Here is a 22,402-nt window from a genome sequence, read left to right as displayed (position 1 = left end):
TTGCCAGTTTTTAATAGGCCGCAGTGTAGGATGTAACTCTACAAGCACATTCAGTTTTAACTGTCATCTATAAGGGAAAATTCTCACATTCTGCTTTTGAAATTTCAATGCTCACCTTTAAAGTATTTCACAGTTTTAACTCTTAATTCTAAGGTAGCATCCTCATCACACACAAAAATAGTTCGCGGATGCTGCTGGAAAGCTGATACAGTCCACATGTGGCTGACTCCTTCTTCTATTGCTTTGTAGAGAGCAAATGCCTTGTGTGCACCTGTTATGAGGATCATCACCTGAAAAATCATCAACATTACTTGTTAATTCTTAAAACATTCTAGATGATGGATAGCCTCTATTTCCTTTAAAATGACTTTAGCACCACTATTCTTCTAAGGGTAAAACAAAAATAAATAGCTCCACTTTTCTTCAAAGTGCAAAGTATTTATTCACTTCTTTAAGGTAACAGGTAAATAAAAACCCGTGCACATTAAGCCCTACAATGGAAGGTAAGAAAATCCTTAAGTATGATGACCTACTTGTTTCAAAAGAATGCTACAAAAACATCAGTGCACTGAGCCCTGGGAGATGACACAGCCCCTGAAGAGCTCTGCCAAAATGGCTTTCTTCAAGATCACGCTGGGAGTGGGCACTGGGGCACAAATGGCCTCATGTAATTTTGTTGGAAAAACTGACCCACGAGAAAAATCAGTATTTGAGTTATTCTCTGTTCATTTTACGAATCAGCATAAGAACTGCATTATAATTTAAATCTTGTTAAACTAAAAGAAATATTTGTATAATTTTCAGTTTTGTATTTGAGAAATAAGACTGTTCTAAATCTGTTTTTCAACTTATTTATAAAATAAATTTTGGTCTTTGAAAGGTTTTTCATATATTGATGAACTTTAGATGAAAAACTACATTGTGAATGACAGTTCGGTTGGTAAGTTCAAATCTAGACATATTTATGTCACGATGAGTTACATGTTAATCATTCCCTTGTCTGTAATCATTCCTCTGAAACTGCCCATCTGGCTGCCAGAAACAAAAGGAGTTTAGTGTTTCCTTATGATTTAACCACTTCTACCCATGAGTTGACTGTCTTGCTATTTTCAGGGAAGGAAATGATAGCCCACTTAAAAATTTAAAAATTAGATAGGGTAATTTAAAAATTAGGGTAATTTAAAAATTAGTTCAGAGATCTTACCTTTTTAAAAATGTACTAAATTTAGAACAGATTCAGTCCTAGAGGAGTTCTTTTCCTGCTGGAAACCAACATCCCCATACAGTAAGGAGTATGTTACCCCAACTTATCCTGAGCCTCCAAAAGTAGGTGAGAATCATCTAGCACTGCATTGTTGCAATGCAAAGTTCTTTATAAGAATATGTCACTTAAAAACAGATAAATAAAATCTGGGTGATTTTAGGACCTCAAATTGTAAAGTAGGAGTAGGCAAGGGGAGGAGTACCCCAAAAGAGGGAGTGCCTAACTCTTAGTTTATAGCTCAAAAGCCTTAATTTAGCTGAATTCTAAACATGGCAATAAGAAAAAGAAGTTACTGGAAGCTAGACAATTTAAAATGTGAATAGGATGCAACCAAAATATAACTTATTAGGCACCATAATTCCTCCAATAGCTATTAATATCAAAGGAAAAACGTTAATTCTTACTTCTCTAGCATCCATCACTGTCCCCACACCGACTGTCAGAGCCATAGTTGGCACCTTCGATAAATCTCCATCAAAATATTTAGCATTTGCCAGAATGGTGTCCATCGCTAGAGTCTTTAATCTTGTTCTTGATACTAAACTGGATCCTGGCTCATTGAAAGCAATATGACCATCTGGACCAATTCCTTTCAAAAGAAATACACACACACATGTAGATAAGTAAATAAGGCTTTCAAAGTTCAACATGTCTTTAAGAAGAAAGAAACAGTTACAATCATGCTTACCTTGTTTATTCAATAGCTGAATTCCTAATGCTGCATTAACATATCTGTTCCTGTATGTATTTGATTCAACAAGTACTTCAATGTTTTTTATACGCTTAGCATTGAGCTGGCATAATTCCATTAGCAGTAAAATTAAGTATGTCCTTATATTAGATTAATACTTTACATTTATAAAGCATTTTCACATGCATCACCTCAACAGCAGATATATTTAACAACCTCGTGAGACAGGTTAGATTTATCTATTTCCCTCATTGCCCCCAACTTTTTTTAAACTCAAAAGGAAAGACTGCTGCTCCAGGATAATATATGACTTGTTCAAGTTAGCAACACAGTAACTACTGAAACAACTGAAATCTAAATTTTCTGATGCCGACCCAGTGGTCTTTTTTTCACTCACACTTGAACTTGCTTGGTTCCAGTCTAGACAGGACAATTAACTCCTCCTCCTCCCTGTAGTACAGTTTCCTCACTTATGAAAGTGTCTAGACTGGACAAGATATTTCCTAGGGTAGCAGTTTCCTTCAAACTTCTTGTTACTGTAAACTCTTGTAAGAAACACATCTGAGGCTTCAATCTAGTACATGTACACACCCACACACACATAAATATAATTGAAACAACTGCATGGAACAACAGCCTTGCGAGGAGCCATACAAGCTACTCTGGATTACATTCATTTGAATGTAGTTTGGATTACATTCAACACATACAAAAAGGAAATACTGCATGTGATTGACTATATTGATTTCATTACTTAATAGTGGGTGACATATAGTTTGAAAATACTGCTTCAAGGAGATCTGTCAGCTCTAAATATTCTAGGCTTGCCCCTAAAATTTAGGTAAAAATATGACATTCCTAATTTGAAGGATATTGCAGGTATACCTTTTTATACAATCAACACTCTGTCTACAACATAATAAATCAAGCTTCATTTAAATGTACCCTATTAAGTAGTTGGATTTCTGGCAATCCCAATAAAAAATACACCCACCAGATCTCTGAGTCAAAAATCCGGTTACATTTATAATTTGCTTATTTACTTTAATGATACTGTATTTTACCAACTCTTTAATACACAATTCTGACAAATTATTCCCAGGTGACAAGGTAAAACATGACAAAGAGTAACCTGGTTTTGAAGGAGGAAAGAAGAAAGGAAAACCTTAGGGAGCAGATATACTACCACCAAAGCACAACCACCCAGGAGTTTCTGATGTGGAGACACAAAGCCAGACCCACAAGTGGCTCATACGGACTGTTTCCATTATTAAGTATCTATCTGCTTGTGAAAACATGTTTTAAATCATAAACATCCGCCTTTCTAGATTTGTAAAACTATTTTGTTTCACCTCTTAAATATGCTTCTGCCCAAATATTTATATTTCTCCATGTGTGTATAAAGAGGAAAGGATGGAACCAGGAAAATAAAAATTCTGGGGGAAACAGGAAGTCCTCCCAGATCAACACTAGTGGTCTCACCGGTTATTTGGGTCACATGAGTGTACAGCACCAGTTCTTAATGGAGAAGGCTCCATATCTTCCTTTAGTAACCATCAGAAGGTGAGCTTTCTGATATAACATTACAGTTTTAAAATGTTCATAGTGTTTTACAAGGCTTTATAAAACTTTTTAAAAAATAATTATGAAATCTAAAACCATGGCTAATTCTTATTTGGTCTAAGTCAAAACTAGGATATCAGAACCTTTATGAAACACCTCTAAAACCTCAGAGTCTGGATTATGCAGGGTGGGGCAAAAGTAGATTTGCAGATGTTTGCATGGAAAATAATACAACAATAAATAATAATACAAGAATAATCTGATTCACGTTCTCACAACTGCAAACCTACATTTGTCCTACCTTGTTTTTCCAGTGTACCTTACAGTTTGTGGGGTACACTGAACTGCACAAGAGCACAACTGTATCTTCTCCATCACTGTATCCTTACCACTTAGCTCAACACACGACACACGGGAGGTCCTCACGAAGTAACGGCTGAATAAATGAATGGATGGTTGCTGTCCCTGAACATTCTCATAGTTTCTCCCTGCTGCTTCCGCCATGCTCTGCTCCCCCAGAACAGGGGCTAGAGCAGTCCTAATACCTGCGTGTCTCCCAGGCAGAATGACTGTGGTCTAGGGTAAGTAGTTGTCCCCACCTGAAAAAATCAGAATTTCTTTCTGGGGATTATGAAACTTGGTGAGGGCAACAGAAAGAAAACAGGCACCTGGAGCTGAGGCATCTGATGATAGCAATGTGGGAAAGGGTGGATGAGTCGCCCCTACTTCAGAGATCTGAGGCTCCCCGGTTCCTGTTCTCCCAAAGACTTGGTTTTATTCAACTCTTCTCACCCAACAATCATCCCAATTCATTCAACTTTGACTCCATTAGTAGTTTAAGGTTACTTGCAAACCAAAGGAAATAAAACATTCTAATCATGTATCCAAAGGAATGTGTTAAAGTCTTCCTCACTGTCTTATTTTCTTTTTAAAACAAATTGTCTTACAATAAAGTTAACAATGCCTGTAGAGTGTTACTTATAAAATTCCATGTCTGTGTACCTCATCGCTGCAGTGGGTCAGGGAGAGCAGGATTCACTTGCATCTCAGCACCTCCCTCATCAGAGGAAGGATGAGAACCTTTGGGAGTGAGGGCCCTTCCTCCTCCCCCTTTCCTTCTGAAGGAAGGGGGCTCCGGCTGCATTCTCCCGCAGTGAGCACTGTGGCTTAAACACCTTAAACTCCCCGTGTTGGCCTCAAGCACAACCTGCAATCTCTAATCCAACTTTACCTTTAATAAAGCTGATATTTTGATCCCATTTGGCTCAGTTCTTAGTGTTTTTATTAACCAAACCCTGGAACAAAAGAAGGGTAAGTGGTAAGACCCAGATACCAAGCCTCATCTTAAAAATCCAATGATGAGAAACCTAGATCAACAAAGGCAAAGAATCAAATCAGATTCTTTCATGAGTACACATCCAATAACAGGGTACCAAAGAGGAAAAAGTTTAAAGAAAATGAAATAAACTAACCATTCATTCTGTATACACAGAGCAATTACGTCCTTCGAATGGTAAATACAAACTGTGGCACCCTAGACCATCACATGACTACAGTGAAGATGCTAATAGAAGAGGCAAGAAAATCCTCTTGTTAAATTTTATTTATTTATTTGTTTTTGCTGTGGGCCAAAAACTACAGAAAGCTTAAGATAAAAAGTGGTTAAAAACAAGATAAAGTTCTTTTTTAGTAGTAGAAGTGAATGATAATTATAATTTATGCAACAGGAGAAGTAAGGTGACTTATAGTGAGAAAATGAATCAAAAAAGGTTAGCTAAAAGGAAATGAGAAGTGGCTTAAAGCTACGAGGAAAGAAGAAAGCTCTACCAGAAATCTTTGACAAGGGAGATTAGATTCAGCCTTAAATATTATGCTGATCTATGGATGCTTTCTGGCAAGCGTGCGAAAGGATAAACTGGAGTTAGAGTTACCAGTTTTTTACCCAGTAAGTTCTACTTCCTGACATTGAGTCCCTAAGGAATTTGACATATGGATCCTTCTGTAAAGTCAATAAAATAATAGAAAAGAGTTTTCAATGAAATTAAAAATGTTTTATGCAGCCATTTTTAATAATGAAAATCTCACTAACTATAGTCTTTTTTGTATAACAGTAAGAAAAAATACTTCGTGATATAACTAAAGTAAACCGTTTAGGTATATTATATAATAGTAATTTTACTAGATTTTGGTCCAGAGTTTAAAAAATCTAAAGAACACAGGGGTAGTTGCCTCCTTAAACATTCTCAAGTATCTACTTCCTTAGCCTTGATATTTGCAAGTGCAAATAGTAATTATCTCAGAATTGAGCCAGATGGACAAAAATGAAGTACAAATGTTTTCCAGGAATCCTGAGGTAATATGAGCAAATTTTATTTAAAATGCAAATAACTTTTCTATTTTGAAAAGCAAAACAGTCTAAGTGAGACTCTTGCTCAAATAAAAATCATTCCATCTGCACGAGAAAGTAACTGATAGTGGTTCTGCTGGGCAGAGATTCCCTCTTCCCTTAAAGAGAGAATTTTAATTTTGCCAGATACCTTCATAGGTAGGTTATTCAGTTTAAAAGCAGGAAATGTAGTGACTTAAGGAACAATCATTTCAACATCCACAGTTCAGAGAGAAAAGACTGAAGGAACACTTAATAGAATACCAACTACATATCAACCATTGTGCAAGGCATTTTATACATTTTAACACAGTTAGTGCTCACACATTTTGGAATGGTTAATATTAATTCTGCTCTACAAATGATTTCATTACACTGAACCTCAATTAACTTCCCAAAGTTATACAGACAACATGTAGCCAAAACAGGATGAAAATTTATGTTTGACTGGAAAACCCAATTTTCCCCAAGGGCAACCAGCCGACTCAACCATAGTTGGCCACCTCAACCATAAATTAACCTCATACAGTTCTAGTGAAGAGCTAATTCATGTAATTTTCAGCAGCCTTCTAATCAGTTAATTATAAGATACATCCAAAGATGTATTAACGTTAATTTTGAGCTTCAGTATGTTTAGTTGAATACTAAAGAATGTGCCAAAAAACTATTTTAATTTCAGTGAAGTTGATGTTATTCTGATGTTAAGACACTGTTTTGTTGGTAACAAATTAGCTGTTTCAAATGCTTCGAACTGATGACAGAAAACGATGTTGTTATCACAAAAGAAGAAATTCTTCACCTATTTTCAGTGATAGGTATGTACACTCAGACATCTCCACACAGAAGTTTCTAGTGGAATTAGGCAGTTCAGCATTTGATAACTTTGGCAGATTATGAAGATAATCACACTGCTTAATCATATTAACCAAAGGCAGCTGATAATAAAATCTTACATCTTTCTTACCTGATTTCTTAGTAAGATAGAGCAAATTAAGTGACTAGTAGAGAAATGCTAAAATCCACTTGTTCCACATGTGACCTTTAGAAATTTAACCCTCTAACATGACAAGCTGGGTTGATGTTTAAAAAAATAGGATAAGAATATCGTTTAGGAAAAGAAACGTAGGATTCTTATGTTTCTCAAACATAAGATTATTTTTTTGATGAAAATAAGGTAAAATAGAAATCAGAAGCTGAGTAAATGTGTGTTGTAGAAGACACAGGTGTTCTTCACACTATGCAATGGTGAGTTTTTTTACTCACAGCACCTTAACCAAGTATTAATAAATGACTAATGACAAAATGTCATACATACCTCCAACAAAGAGATCAATTCCTCCAGCTTCTTTTATTTTCTTCTCAAATGCGTCACATTCTGCTTGTAAGTCAGCAGCGTTTCCATCAAGGATATGAGCATTATTAGGATCTATATCAACATGCTTAAAAAAGTTATTCCACATATAAGAATGGTAGCTTTCCGGATGATTTCTGGGAAGTCCTAAATGTAAAGTTAGTAAATATAAGTGTAATTATTTTCAGAAATAAATCTAAAATGTACTTTTCTGATTAAGCTTTCAATGCTATTTAAAACATATAATCTTTCTACACCACATTCAACATAAGAGCACTTTTATGTGGAATATATGCCAGGTATTATTTTAACCACTGTACATGCATGCTAACTCTATTAATTTGTACATCTATAAAAATATCATCAGTCCCATTTTACAGGTTTACAACAGAAGCACAGAAAAGGCAAACAGCTTTCTTGCAGTTACATAAGCCATATAGGGGCTGGAACTCAAACACCAAAGTCTAATTCATGTGCATTTAGTCACTAGATTCCATTTGTCGAACATGCAAAATTTTAACCAATGGAACTGATGTGTTAAACTCAATGTAAATTAACCACACAACTAAAATGATGGTCCGTGTTCCTCCTGTATTCTTCCTACGTGCCTACAAAATAGACTGAATCACAAGAGTTCTTGGCTATCATTTAGGCTACCAATAAACATGTTTTATTATATTTAAATGTTAGCACTGTTTATATGCATCACATATCTTTCTAGTTAAGCAAGTTAACAATCAATAAATTATAAAAACTTTAACGCTATAAATATAATAGCTTTAAACTTACAAAATCTTTAATTTGCTAATTACTTTTATATTGATGTATTTATTACTCTATTCCCCACAAGAAGACTGGTCTTAACTTTGCCTTCAGGAAATTTTTTTTAAAAGAATAAGAAATGTGAACATATTAGGTCAAAGTTAGCAAATTAGGTCAAGATTAGTAAATTGCAGAGCCCAAGATGAATACAGACCTTCTGATTCTTAGTCCCACATTCCTTCTATTATATTGTGCTATTACTGCAAAAACACAGACTTTTTATAATAAATCCCCAACCTCATCATAAGCTATATATTATACTCTAGAAGTATATTCATATTGAAAACATAACTGCAAAATTACATTATTCTCAAAATATATTCACGCTACTTAAAAATAATATATATAACATATCCAAATAATATATTAAAAATATAGCTTACCTACATACTCATCCATGTTAAAGGTCTTCACATATTTAAAAGAAAGGTCTCCATTTTTGTGATATTCTATTAGTTTTTTATAACATCCTAATGGTGTACTGCCTAAAAGATAAAAATTTTATTTTCTAACAGAACAAAAATTTAATTTAAAAGTTTAGGTTAACTTTATCCTATATCTCTATTATAATAGGCAAACAATTCTTAGTATTTAAATATGTATTCAATTAACACATATATGATTAATTAGTCTCTTTTGAAGGTACACTGATATTTTATTAAACTAGAATGTGCTGATAAAGTCGGAAATCTGTCAATAGAAATTACAGTTCAGAAAATTATTCTTGAGTTGTTAGGTATTTGGAATTAGTATATATATACACATATATATACACATATATATACACATATATACTAATATATATATATTCCAAGATTAGAAACTTTTAGCACATTTGAATTTTTAAAAAATCTACCTCTTGAGAAAAAAATTTAGAGGATTTGTACCCTAAAGGATATATAAATGGATCAAGTGTTGACCATGTATTAAAATCAAAAGGAAAACTAGAGCCAAAATTAAATATTGTCCTTACCTACTTTCTAAACTGACTCTGAAATTGGCAAGGATTGAGTAAGGAAACTTAGTCTTCAAGTTTTTAACTGGAGTTCCTGTTCCTCATTTGTTATATGTTATCTTCAGCACGTATCAGCAGAATGCATACGTAAAATGACTTCCAGGAAACGGGATCTTGATCTTGGGTATTTCCTCTGAGTCCCTTATTTTATTATTTTATAAATGTAATTCTTTATACGGTTTATAAAATCAAAAGAATTTTAAAAAATCCTTCATGATATAGTACAATAAACATAAGTCAATTTAGCCACTTGAGAATGGCCTCCCTTTATTTTCTGAATACACTATGCTTTTTCATTTAGTTACAAACTGGAAGGCAGGATTGGCTGCATTCTAACAGCAAGTGCCCTGGTCTTCACATTCTGGGTTAGGGTGCCGATTCTTTGTCCACCCATCATTGCAAAACAAAGCACCTGTGCACAAAATTTCTACTGAAGTGGTAGGCAGGACTAAACAGTTTAGTTTAGTGTATAAACATATACACTATATTTTTCTGGCAAAAAATAAAGTGTATATGTTTATACATATAAATATATATGTACATGTGCGTATATGTATGTATGTGAATATATACACACATAGAAACAAATTCTATAGTAAAAAGACTGCCTCTCTTTTGAGAAGACAATAAGAGAGTGGCTGTAAATAATAAATATCATATGGACAATTCAGAGAACAAAAGACTAATAGATTTTCTTAAAGTTAGGAATACACATTGTTTTAAAATGCAATTAATAATTTAAAATTTATGTTGTCAAATTTTATGATTCCTTCTCAAAGAACCACAGCCCACTAACATGAAAAATGGCCAAAAAATAGATAAATATGCTTTTCCTTCTTTCCTCTAAAAGCATAAGTATTCTGGGCCTATCTTTCTATAACTATATCTATGGAAATCCCTTTTAATTTAAGGATATATAAATTAAAAAGTGAGAAGTTGTCACAATGGTGAAAACAAAAAACATGCATTTTCCACTTTTTAATCAAAGTGGCTAAAGAAAAAAAACAATGGAAGATATGGTATAGGGTATATTGATTTTAAAAATTCATTGAAATATTTGCTTTGTAATACTCAGTAACAATTAATATTTAGCAAGAGCTTACTATAATTCTGATAAAATAAAGATTAAGACTATTTCTATCCTAGGAGAACTCAAAAAATGGGGTAGCAAGTACAGAGTAACTTTAACACAAGAAAACTATTATAAATAACCTATAAGAAGTCCAGAGAACTGTAACGAATCCAAGAAAACTATAGTCTTGCTTGTTGGTAGAAGGATCAAAGAAGATGACATTTCAACTAAGTCCTGAAGGAGCGGAATTCCAATAGGCAAAGAGAGGGTAAGTTGTAGTGGAGAACAGAAAAAAATGGGGGAGGAGGTTCACAGACAGCCTTTGTATGCCCTCCACGTGCTAGATACAATGCTAATGTTTTCACACATTAGCTCATGTACACCCCAAACCTTGGGAAGTTGGCACTATCTTTCCCATTATGAAGATAAAAGATGTGGGTCAAAAAAGATGAAAGAATCTGCTAAATATCGCATGGCAGTGAAGCCAGAGATCCAATAGTTTGGTTCCAGAGCTCATATAGTTTTCATTATATAACACACTAGCAATATGAGTGAAAGCAAAGCCGGCAAGTTCAGGCCTATTCCTTAAACTAAAAGCAGGCTAATTTTCCTGTCATGATTCAGTTCAGAGGAACAGTGGGAATAAGTCAGGGAAGTAGGTCAGGCCCAGAGCATTCATGCCCTTAAATGTCAAGCTTGTTAAAATCACTTCAATAAATACACTGAGCAGATACATCTCAGAAATTGTGCTTGGTTAGAGGGTAATTACAATAGAGCGTGTTCCTTGCAGTTACAGAAACGTGTGCTCACATTTCAAAAGCACAAAGAGTAGGGGAGATGATTAACACTGTTGATGGCCAATGGTCCATGAAGGAGAAAAGCAGGAAACACCACCAGCAGATTTCCAGAGATACATTCCTGGCAGGTACATTACTAGGCAGTGATACTAGCCAAAACAAAGCAAAAGTTGTATATCTAAATACCCCAAAATGTTTAGCACTGTTGGCATTTATGACTCTGAAGCTGATTTGCCCTCACACTCAAATTAGTTTATTTCCACACCATACTTAAGCCAGAGTGACTGAGTTAAGTGGCCTGAATGTAGCGCAGGTCTGCAGTGTACAAACTGGTAAGAAAGCCATGGTTCAACCACTAGAGCTCACGGATCAGCACCGTGGCCGCTGGGAAGACCCAGTAGTGGTGTGTGCGGCTGGTTGTATAAAGTGCCCCTCTGCCATTTGCCATGCTCATTGCCATCTATTGCACTGGACCAAAAAGCAAAAAGCAAAACAACAGACAAAAAAAGTCAACTTGGTAAATAAAGATCAGCTTTCATAAAAATTATGCCAGTGCAAAAAATATTATGATTGTACATTTTATGTAGTTGGCATGTGTTAGGGATGGGGAGAACAGGAGGAGAAAGTACTGTTTGAATAAAACACATTTATGGGAACTTTAAATTTATATAATATTTGTAGTATATAAGGGACTTGCACGTGCACTCTTATCTGTGCTCAAACAGATTGTAAGCTGTCAGTATCCTTATCTTTCTAGGAAGTAAAGAAATTGAGGCCCAGGAATGTAGAACAAACGCCTTGCAGAAAGCACAAAAGTAGCAGTTCTGTTTCCAGGTCCAATACTGTTCCTGTGGAAACCTACAGTATCAAATAAAGTGCCACAATGCCAATGACACTACTTGGTTATTTTTTAAGAAAAAACTTGACAGAGAACTAAATTCAATAAAATATGTAATTAATGCTTGTACTTATTGTCATGAAAACATACCAATCTGTAATTTTTTACTTAGAATCCTTCTATAAAAGAAGGAAAATAAACAGAAATAGCAAAGGGCTAATACAATAATATGAAGCAGCTAAGATGAAAGTGACAGGCAATAACACACACTCTAGGTACCTCTTCATGGTTAATAGGAAGAATAATCTCATAGAAATTATATGAATAGTGAAAGTGATATCCCTAAAACAACAACAACAAAAACCTACAAAAAAAGGTACAAAAAATACTATGACCATCACTTAAGTTAGGGTATTTCCTTCTGTATTTTGGAGTGGTAGGTGAGAGAGAATTTAAACAAAATATAGTAACAAAATGTAGATGCTAGATAGACAGATGATAGATAAATAGATAGATAGGTAGACAGATTTCTGGCTTTATATACTAATATATTTAATCAGTGATGTGATAAGAAATAAAGGAGAAACATTTCATTAAAGGAAATCCTTCAATCCCATAATTTCAAATATCTAAAATGGGGGAAAGATGTATTACCTGTTGGTAAACCCAGGGTGAAGTATCTGTCCTGTCCAGGTTTGAACTGGATGATGCGATTACAGATGTATTTGGCTGCCCATTCACTAGCCAAGTCATAGTTATCGAGAATTACAAGCCTCATCACAGTGATGAACAGCTTCTAGGACAAGAAGTTCAAACCTGAGAAAATTTCATTACAGAACCCTTGAAATAACTTACAGACACTTAAACAGAAGTGTAACACCCTGATGAATTAAAAACAGACATTACTTAAGAATGACACGCATGAATACAAATACAATCCGTGCTTTGTTAATAGTAGTAATAGCTGTTCTTTTTTAAACAGACCTTGGTGTCTGGGCAGTAGGCTAAGTTATTTTAGTACATATAATAATCCTAACAACAATCCGCAAAAGTAAATATAATGCCCAGTTTTAGATGAGGACAGAGACTTACACAATTTACACAGTTACTAAGTGAGGAAGCCAGAATTCTTATCAAGACAAATTTACTATAAGGACACTATGTTGTCTCTACAAGGATACTGTATGAATCAACATAAAACAAACCTAAAGGGAAACAAAGCAATACTCATTTCTTGATTGCAAGTTAATGGTGTAATGATTACTCAGCAACTTTTTGGTTATTTACTAACATCCAGAATTCTCCCTATAAATAATATAAAAATCAAACCTCCCTTTATTAAATAATGTTTTTATAAAAATGATACTTGGACTTTAAAACTTTTTCAATCAATATAGAAAGGTAAAAAACAGTTTAAAAAATCCACCCAAATCCTATGACTCATAAATAATTCTATTATTATTAGGCTTACATCTTGCAGTTATCCAATGCACACAAGTAAACAGAATGTATAGAAATAATTTTTAATATTGAGATCATACTATACATGCTATTTTGAGTGTTTAAAGATACTTTTATTTGAGACAATTTTTTCATTTTTAATTAGACTTATTGGGATGACATTGCTTAATAAAATTATATTGATTTTTGACATACTATTTTAATAGATATCATAGCACTAAATTTTCCCTGCATTAAACAAAAGAAAAACAAAGTGAACTAAGAAACTGCTGACCTTCGGGGAAACTATTTCTTCACAAAAAGCAATTTCAGTTCCTAAAAGAGTACTGTACAGTTAACAGGAATTATACAAATATTAAAAGAGCAGAATCATTTCAAAATTATATGCTTCCATTTTAGACAATGTGGATTGACCTAGTATAATGAAAGAAAAAATTGCACTGTTATACTTTCTTACATCCTGATTTTTGTAAGATGTATTCTTTTCTAATATTGTCAAGATTTACAACATTTACACTATAACCATAACTTCCACATTTTAATTCTCAAGTTTTCTATTTCTACAATCCCAGATTTAATTTGGCTTTATATTTACATGGACTTGTCACCCAACCAATCCTTTTAGAAACTGCTTTAGCAGCAGAAGTCCCAAATTCTGTGTCCACACGCTTTACATAGAATAACAAGTCAACTTCTTTAAATCCACAGGGGCAGGTCACATTACAATGAATATACAGAACCTAAACAATGTCCTTGGGAACATAACAATTTAGGCTTCTGGCATAACAACAAAAAATGACTAACATCTAGAACTCTGATACAGTAACAAGAGGTAAGTAGCGTTTGCTTATTTAAAACATAGATTCCCAGGCCACTCTCACCGAACACAGTATTTCTGAAATGGGGTTCCGGGAGTCCCCACTTTACAAACAGCACATCTGATTCTTACTATCGGGTTAAATTTGGAAAAGAACCCCACACCACACTAGATGGCTGCATTGGAAAGAGGTTCAAGTTAAGTCAGGTACAGGCAAGTTTTGTCTATTTTTTAAACTGCCTGGAGTCCAAAATGAATCAATTCACCCAGAGAAAAGCAGAAAGGTTTTGCCACAGTTACGCATGCAAATTAGGAAATGGGTTTCTCTGAGATCCAAACTTCTATGGCCCTGGGCCATTTTCTGGCACCACAACCAGAGACCTCTCAAAAAGTGACACAGCACCACACCTTCCTTCATCTTCCCCAGGTGCTGATTCATTTTGGAGAAAGGGCTGCTGAACACAAATCTCAGAACTTCAGAGCTGGGTGGGAACTTCCACACAACAAGGGTTTCACGGGCAGTGTAGGATCTATGCTAGGATCCAGACTTCCAGGGTCGTGGCCGTGGGCTTCTGCCCCACACCACACAGAATCTAACCTGAAAAGGTCCCAGAAGTACGAACCAAGCAGAGCACGTGCGGGGCGGGGTGCCCGCTCCAAAGAAGGTGCCCCGGGCAGCAGAGAAGGGTGTGGTCTCTGCCAAAAATAAAAATAAAAATAAAAATAAAAGGTCTGAGGCTGCAGATCCACTTACACTGCGCGGTTGCCGGGCCAAGCACTCCAGAAACTACAGCTACACTCAAGTGAGGAGGATTTACGAATTTCGGACAAGTGTCAGAGGAAAGCCGCCAGAGAGGAGGCGCCAGAGGGAAGCCCCCTCCCTGAGCCCCAGTTCTGACCTGCAGGGCCAGCCAAGTGCGACGCCGGCCGTCCTTCCTCCTCTGCCCCGCCCCCGCGCGCCTCCGGGGTCCCCGGACCCCATAACCGCCCCGGGGTCCACGTCCCTCTCTCGGTACAAAGCCCCACCGAGGAGACAAGGACCAGCCGGGTCCTACCGCCCGACTCTCCTTCTTAGCCAATAGCCCTGGACTCACCCGCCGTCCCACCAGCTCTTCTGACGCTGGAAACAACCAGAACATCCAGCACTTCGCACCCCCGAACGACCCGGGACCGCAATAGGAGCGCGAACCCTAAGCCCCGGATGCAAAACGAGAGGAAGGGAGGGCGGCGAGGCCTGCGCCCGGTGCGCATGCGCGTGCTCCTTCCCGCTAGGGATGGGCGGTGTACAGACCTTCAGGGTTCTGTCCCGAGGGTCTCTATCCTCCTGCCCCTCCTTTCTTTTTCTCTCTCAGAGGTTGAATTGCGGTAGATTGTTTGAGTTTATGAGATTTAGAACGCCGGGTTTACTTACAGTGCTCATTCATAAACATTCTTTGGTTATTGCTCATAATGGAAATAGGGATTTCATCTGTCTTAGAACGAAGCAATTGGATGCCTTCCACTTTGCAAGCACAATTCCGGCTAAGAGCTTTTTCATCCACAAGCTCATTAAAGCTAAGTTTATTAAGTGCTTCGAAAGGCAGCGTATTTACAATGGGAAACCTTGCAGTGGCTCAGTAAAAGTAAACCCAGAAGGAGATTTTTATGAGATTTTTAAGGCCTTATGCTGAGTCTGAAAATGTGGTAGAGGAAACAGAATCAGATCTTTATTCAGGAAGTGGGGCGGGGGGAGGAAGCAGGGCTAGGGAAGCGGCGGAAGCAGCAATCACTCCAAAAGAGGGTTGTGTGGCTTCTCTATGCCCCACTAGGAACGCTGTTTAGAGTTCTGTTAGGAACAATACAGTCTGTCATCAGCGTAGAGTGACAGACGGTCTCGAGGTCCTGTTTCCTCGGACACTAGAAAGTTGGGGAGAATGTGAAATGTAGCGTCTCCAAATTCTTCATCTGTAGTTCTGCACCTGGGTGTAAATCCAGCTTCCTTGGGTCAAATGACACCCCTTGCTTGCATTCTTTAGCCAAGAATAGGATGCTCCATTCTCAATGATATAACTTTGAAGAGCAAAGTTTCTTATAAACTGGTATTACAAAAGTTTCTTAGCACTATAGCATTTAGTTAGCTTACAAAAAAATCAACCAAACAGTTTTTAACACCTTTCCAGGACTACAATGTGGCATTTAACAAAAATCTATGGTGTGTTTATTGTGGTCAAAAAGACGTGCAAGTAATAAGAAGAGCTTTACATGGAATATTATTGGAGCAGAATGGGATGTTTAAGAATGCATTCTTTCCCAGCAGGTTTGCTTCTTCATGGGTTCCTGACACCAGAGAAGCAAGTTCTGCTCCTTCCTGCTATAAGTACTGACTATTGTTAATTCTGCTGTGATTACACTATATCATGTTCCGTCTGCCTTTTCTCTAAGTTGGTGTTGCTTACCTCTTGCAACCCAAATGCCATGATCTTTGTACCAAGATTAAAGCAAGTAGTTACTTCTATCAAGAGCAAAATATTTAATGCTAAGTAGAAAAATTATGGTTGAGAAAGGCCAGAGCATGTAAGCTGAGTCATTCATTTGTCCATTCAAGACCCTATTATGTACCAGACATCAATTTGAGTAAGACAGACACAGCCCTTGCTTTCAGTGAACTAATAGTCTTGTGAGGTACAGACATCACGCAGTAAATCCTAATAAGGCAAAGTAGTCTCAATCATGAGATTCTAATTGAGTTATGCCTTTATGTTTGGAGTTACCTGAATGTCCTCCAAATAAAACCCCAAGGAATGGCAAAACTAATAGGTCCTTAACAAAGGTTTTAGATGAAGGGTTTTAATAAGCTTTCACTCAAGGACAGACTTTGAGTGGCATAAAAGCAGTAGAGTAGAGATGGCTACGTAGGTGACAGGAAAATATGCCTGATAAAAACCCTGGTCTACTACAGGTCACAGAGAGAAACATCAGATAGCAGTCACATGCTGTGATCCAGAGTAGCTGATATAGAACTTCAGTTAACTGACACAGAACCTGAAATAGTGTTTCAGTCAATGTGCATTATACAATGGAAGCCAATAGACAAAGGATGTTTCAGCAGATACCAGTTGGGATATATGCTTACGACCTTAAACCACAGGGAGATACTTACCCATTTCAGTGGATGCCAGAGAAGAGAAAATGATCCCAGAACAAATGTCTTTATTGATGTAGACACCAGTAGCCTCCCCACCTTAGATGCCATCTTGACTTGAAGTCTGGGAAGAATGATACAGATGGGGGACTCCAATGCTAGAGTTTTTTTAGTTTCAGGTAAGAGCTAATGAGCTTAGTAATCAGTGTATAGGAAAGCTATTGTTTCAGGAACTGAAGGAATGACCCACCTGGACTCCAAGAGACCATAAGCGGTTCCACCTTTGCCTTGAGGAGGACTGCAAGCCATTGAGATGGTATCAGAGCCATTGTGGTCCAGGGTGAGATGACCACTACCCAGGACAACGATTGAAGAATGCTGTCGATTTATATCTGATTAACTTTTCCCCTGAATTCTAAATCCCTTACCTACACTTTTCTTCTGGTAAAAAGGTTCAGTTGAAAATGAAATTTAACATGGTCTGTTAGTGTACAAACCCATTATATTCTTAGCTTGCCAGGCAGCTGAATAAGGCGTCCATAAAGATTTAATCCCTGTCTCTGCTTATTGGGTTAGGTAGGTGTCAGGCAGCACAGATGCTGGCTTTTCCAGTTTCAATATCTACAGATAACAGCACTTATACTTAAAATGACTAAGAAAGCATTAATTAAGTGAATCTGAAAACAGCTGGCTTAAGTTTCTCGCACACATGAGAGAGTCTTGAGAAAAGATTTAAATAAAAGTTATATTAAAAATGTATGTTATATAGATATATTAAAAATAAGAAATGGCTTATGGGAATTTATGGCCTGTGAAATTTTTGTATGTTACAAAATATTTTAGCAGGGTATACCATGACCAGATGTGTATGCAAAACAAATATCACCCTGTATGCCTGCAAAGAACAGACAGAAGTTAGATCAGGATAGATCAGGGTAAGCTGGATTTTGCCACTAAAAAAATACAGAGCGGAGCCCTTGAAGTCCAGGAAACAGCTTGCCAAGGGGATGCAGGCAAGAAAGTAAAATGCACACGTGTGGAATTTTGAATTACTCTCATGTAGCTAAGAGCTGGATATGTTTCAAGCAGATTCAAGCAGGAATTGAATCTAGAAAGAAAGGTCAAGAACTGAGATATCTTATAGACTACATGTAGGAGTTAAACTTTGTGTTCTTATAGACTATGTGTAGAAGCTCAACTTTATACTGTAGGCAATGAGTAGCCACTTAAGCTTCGTGAATGCTACGAAAGACCAGCAGATTGTTTGAGAGAGTAGGAGGTGAGTGGGCAGCCTCATTTGGTGTTTTTCCTGGGCTAGCCCTAGGATTAAGCATTCACTAATGACTGACAGTTTGGGTATTTTTAAAATAAAAAATGGATGCTATTTATCAAACACTCTGCATCTATGGAAATGACGGTATGGTTTTCCATTTTAGTCTGTTGGTGAATACAGTGATTGATTTTCAAATACGAAATATATCTTGTGTGGACCAAAAAGGGGTCTGCATACTAAACCTGACAAGCTCAGGGGAGGCCTGCATGGTGGCCTCACAAACTTGAAGACAGAACATATAAGGTGGTCCGAAATTAAAACTTTCTAACTAGAAGCAGGTGGCGGCCAGGAGCCATGGCCTAGGCCAGTATCTTCCTTGACAAAGGTCAGTCTTTTCCTTAACAGCCTGTCTATTGTCTTTTTGTATCTAAAATAACATACCTTTGAAGTGCCAGAGTAGTCCCCTTTTCCAGACTGCTTAGGGCACACCTACTGCACTTAGAGCGGGAGACCACAGAGCCCCGCACTGTTGTCTTGCTCAGTGCTCACCCTCTCTGTGTGCTGTCAATGCTGATGGTTAACTGTCCTGTACCTACCACTCCAAAGCAGTGTGTGTTTTACTTTTTATCCAGTCCCAGAGATTTCCCCCCTTGCTTTCTCCTGTCTCTCTGATCTATCACCAGTGGATTTCACATAACCCTCTTACTTCTTCTCCTTTGATTCTGATGTATATGAAAAAGGGACAACTGGTAGCCCTGGCTGGTGTAGCTCAGTGGATTGAGCGCGGGCCTGCGAACCAGAGGATCGCAGTTCGATTCCCAGTCAGGGCACACACCTGGGTTGCAGGCCAGTTCCTGGCAGGGGACACATGGTACATTGTGTGTTTCCGGCAGAGGCAACCATACACCGATATTTCTCTCCCTCTCTCCTTCCCTTCCCCTCTAAAAATAAATAAAATTAAAAAAAGAAAGAAAAAGGGACAACTGCCATCTTCCACAGCATTTTCTCAATCCACTGAGATCTGTCATGAGTTTGGCTCAAATAAGCTCATAAAAATTGTTACAGTTTTGGAAGTTTCTTCCATCAACACTTGCATTGCTGAGATAAACTTGATTTGGCTATGATTTTTTTTTTTTTTTTTTTTTTTTTTGGCCATGGTCATGGTCTTTCAGGCAGAAGCAATGATACATTTGCCTGTAAAGTTTTGAACAAACTCCACTTTCCCCCTGGCTGTGGCTTTAGCACTACACTGGAGTTCTGAGTTGGACAAATAACGACAAGCCTTTCAACAGCTTCTTGGGAGGTTCTTTCTTTTACCTTAAATGAAAAGGTTAAGGAATGGCTATTATTTGGAAAGGAGCATTTGAATGCGCTCCAGAGTGGTTTTGTTCCCCCTACCCCCACCCAACAAGGCTACCATTGATCTAGGAATAGATGACAGACTAGCTAGGTAAAACACACAAAATTAACTACTTTTAATGATATTCAGACAACTTCCATGCATAACCTNTTCAGGCAGAAGCAATGATACATTTGCCTGTAAAGTTTTGAACAAACACCACTTTCCCCCTGGCTGTGGCTTTAGCGCTACACTGGAGTTCTGAGTTGGACAAATAACGACAAGCCTTTCAACAGCTTCTTGGGAGGTTCTTTCTTTTACCTTAAATAAAAAGGTTAAGGAATGGCTATTATTTGGAAAGGAGCATTTGAATGCGCTCCAGAGTGGTTTTGTTCCCCCTACCCCCACCCAACAAGGCTACCATTGATCTAGGAATAGACGACAGACTAGCTAGGTAAAACACACAAAATTAACTACTTTTAATGATATTCAGACAACTTCCATGCATAACCTCTCTTTCTCCTGGTTACTGAAAGTCTTTAATCAGTCTCTAGAATTCTTAAGATGTTGATTTTGATAGTTCACCAGTTTTCTCTTCACTTTTATGGAGAAGCAAATTTTTGGATCTCCTTACCCTTACATTTTAGTTGGTCTCCTCAATAGATTCCTTTTTGTGTGATATTTGACAGTGGGTTTTTCAAGGGACTTTGCAATTTCTCTTGCCAAAATTATTGGCATCACATTGTTTATCATATTCTTTTTTTAGCTGTGCAACCCATAGTGAATTTCCCCTCTCTCATTTCTGATGTTGATAAATTGTACCTTCATTTTTTCTTCCTAATCACTGTGTTCAGATGTTTATTAATTTAATCTTCTCAAGGAACTAAATTTTGGATTAATTCAGTTTTGCATTGTTTTTTTTGTATTCTATTTCATTGATTTTTATTGATATCTCATAAGTTTTGACAACTCACCTTTTCATTTTCATTTAGCATAAAATTTTAATTTTTTTTGACTTCTTCTTGACCCGTAGGTTATTTAGATATGTGTTCTTAGTTTCCAGATATTTGGGCATTTTTCAGCTATCTTCCTGTTTTTGATTTCTATTTTACTTCATTCTTTGTAATGACATAATTCTTCTAAAATGAATCAAGTCTTGTTTGTGGCCCAGAATATGGTATATACTCCTGTGCACCTGAAAACAAATGTGAATTCTGCTGTTTGGGGGTAGATTGTTTTATAAATATTGATTAAGTAAAGTGGTTGATAGTGTTCAAGTCTCCTATATCTGTACTGATTTTATGTCTGCTTAGTTTATCAATTAATGAGAGAGTAGTACTGAAATTACAGTTATTGTGAATTTGTCTGCCTTCGGTTGCATTTTGTCAGTGCTTGGTTTGTGTGTTCTGATGCTCTGTTATTAACTCCATAAAAATTTAGGTTTGTTATATGCTCTTGAGGAACTAATCACTTCATCATTATGAAGGGCTCTTCTTTATCCACAGTAATATTTTTCTCTGAAATCTTCTTTATCTCATATTATTATAACTCCAACTTTATTTTAATTAGTGTTCAAATAAAAAATATTTTTCATTCTTTTGTTTTAATTTATGTATATATTTATGCTTAAAGTTATTTTTAAAAAACATTTACTGAGGTATGATTGATACAGGAACATGCACATATTTAATGTTTACAATTTGATGAGTGCGGGCACTTGCATACACTCATGAAACCCTCATCACAGTCACAGAAACAGACATTCCCATTGCCTGCAACGTTTCCTTACACTTCCACCCCCTCTTCTGTGTCATCAGCACAGTCAACAGAACTACCCTCTCCACAAAATGTTTACCTGCATCATACAGTATGGTAGACGTAATAGGTGCTAAGTTATACCGCAGATCTTGAGATCCTATTCTTCTTGCATAACTGAAAAGTTATAAACATTGAACAATGAATACTTTTTTCCCCTTGCCCCCAGCTTCCAGCAACCAGTAATCCATCTTCTACTTCTACGAATTTGGTTGTTTTAAATACCTCGTATAAGTGGAATCATACAGGTTGTCCTTCTGTGACTGGCTTATCTCACTTAGCGCAATGAGCTCCAGGTTCATCCATCTTCTCACATGCAGCAGAATGCCATTTATTTTGTGGATCAATGATATTCCATTGTGTGTATGTGTCATATTTTTTACCCACTTATCTGTTGATGGATGTTTAGACTGTTTTCCTGTTTGGGATATCACGAATATGGGAGTGTGTTTATGTCTTTGAGATCCTGATTTGGATAGTTCTTTTGCAGATACCCGAAAGTAAGGTTGCTGGATCTTATGTTAATTATGTTTTAATTTTTAGAGAAGTCTTTATACTGTTTTTCCATAGTGGTTATACCATTTGAAAGTCATACCAACAGTGTCCAAGGGGCCCATTTCTTCACATCCTCATTACTATTGGTTATCTTCTTTTTAAGACAGTAACCCCACTAACCGGTGTAAGAAACTGTGGTATCTCACTGCAGTTTCGATTCACACTTCCCTCATGATTTGTGATATCAAGCACCTTGTCATGGTAGCCATTTCTGTGTGTTCT

General features: G+C 36.7%; 1 protein-coding gene across 7 annotated transcripts in view; it reads right to left on the bottom strand.

Moving 5' to 3' along the window:
- GNPDA2 (glucosamine-6-phosphate deaminase 2) overlaps positions 1 to 21,613 on the bottom strand; it is a 29,562-nt gene extending 7,949 nt beyond the window's left edge. Inside the window, exons 1-7 of one of the 7 annotated variants that reach the window (XM_037034098.1) lie at positions 15,172 to 15,255; positions 14,676 to 14,773; positions 12,454 to 12,595; positions 8,461 to 8,562; positions 7,220 to 7,402; positions 1,669 to 1,853; positions 116 to 290 (exon numbers count right to left, since the gene is read on the bottom strand). In XM_037034098.1, coding sequence (XP_036889993.1) covers positions 116 to 290; positions 1,669 to 1,853; positions 7,220 to 7,402; positions 8,461 to 8,562; positions 12,454 to 12,577 — 769 coding nt within the window. In that variant the 5' untranslated portion in view covers positions 12,578 to 12,595; positions 14,676 to 14,773; positions 15,172 to 15,255. Of the gene's footprint in view, positions 1 to 115; positions 291 to 1,668; positions 1,854 to 7,219; positions 7,403 to 8,460; positions 8,563 to 12,453; positions 12,596 to 14,675; positions 14,774 to 15,171; positions 15,299 to 21,607 lie in introns of those variants that run through there. The other 6 variants (XM_037034099.1, XM_037034097.1, XM_037034100.1 and 3 more) reach the window with 6 other exon arrangements.
- Between the last annotated feature and the right edge of the window lie 789 nt (positions 21,614 to 22,402).

Source organism: Sturnira hondurensis, unplaced genomic scaffold (genome assembly GCF_014824575.4).
Source record: "Sturnira hondurensis isolate 20B ecotype Veracruz unplaced genomic scaffold, ASM1482457v3 Scaffold0022017, whole genome shotgun sequence".
Taxonomy (NCBI): domain Eukaryota; kingdom Metazoa; phylum Chordata; class Mammalia; order Chiroptera; family Phyllostomidae; genus Sturnira; species Sturnira hondurensis.
This window is presented reverse-complemented; position numbering and strand designations above follow the sequence as displayed.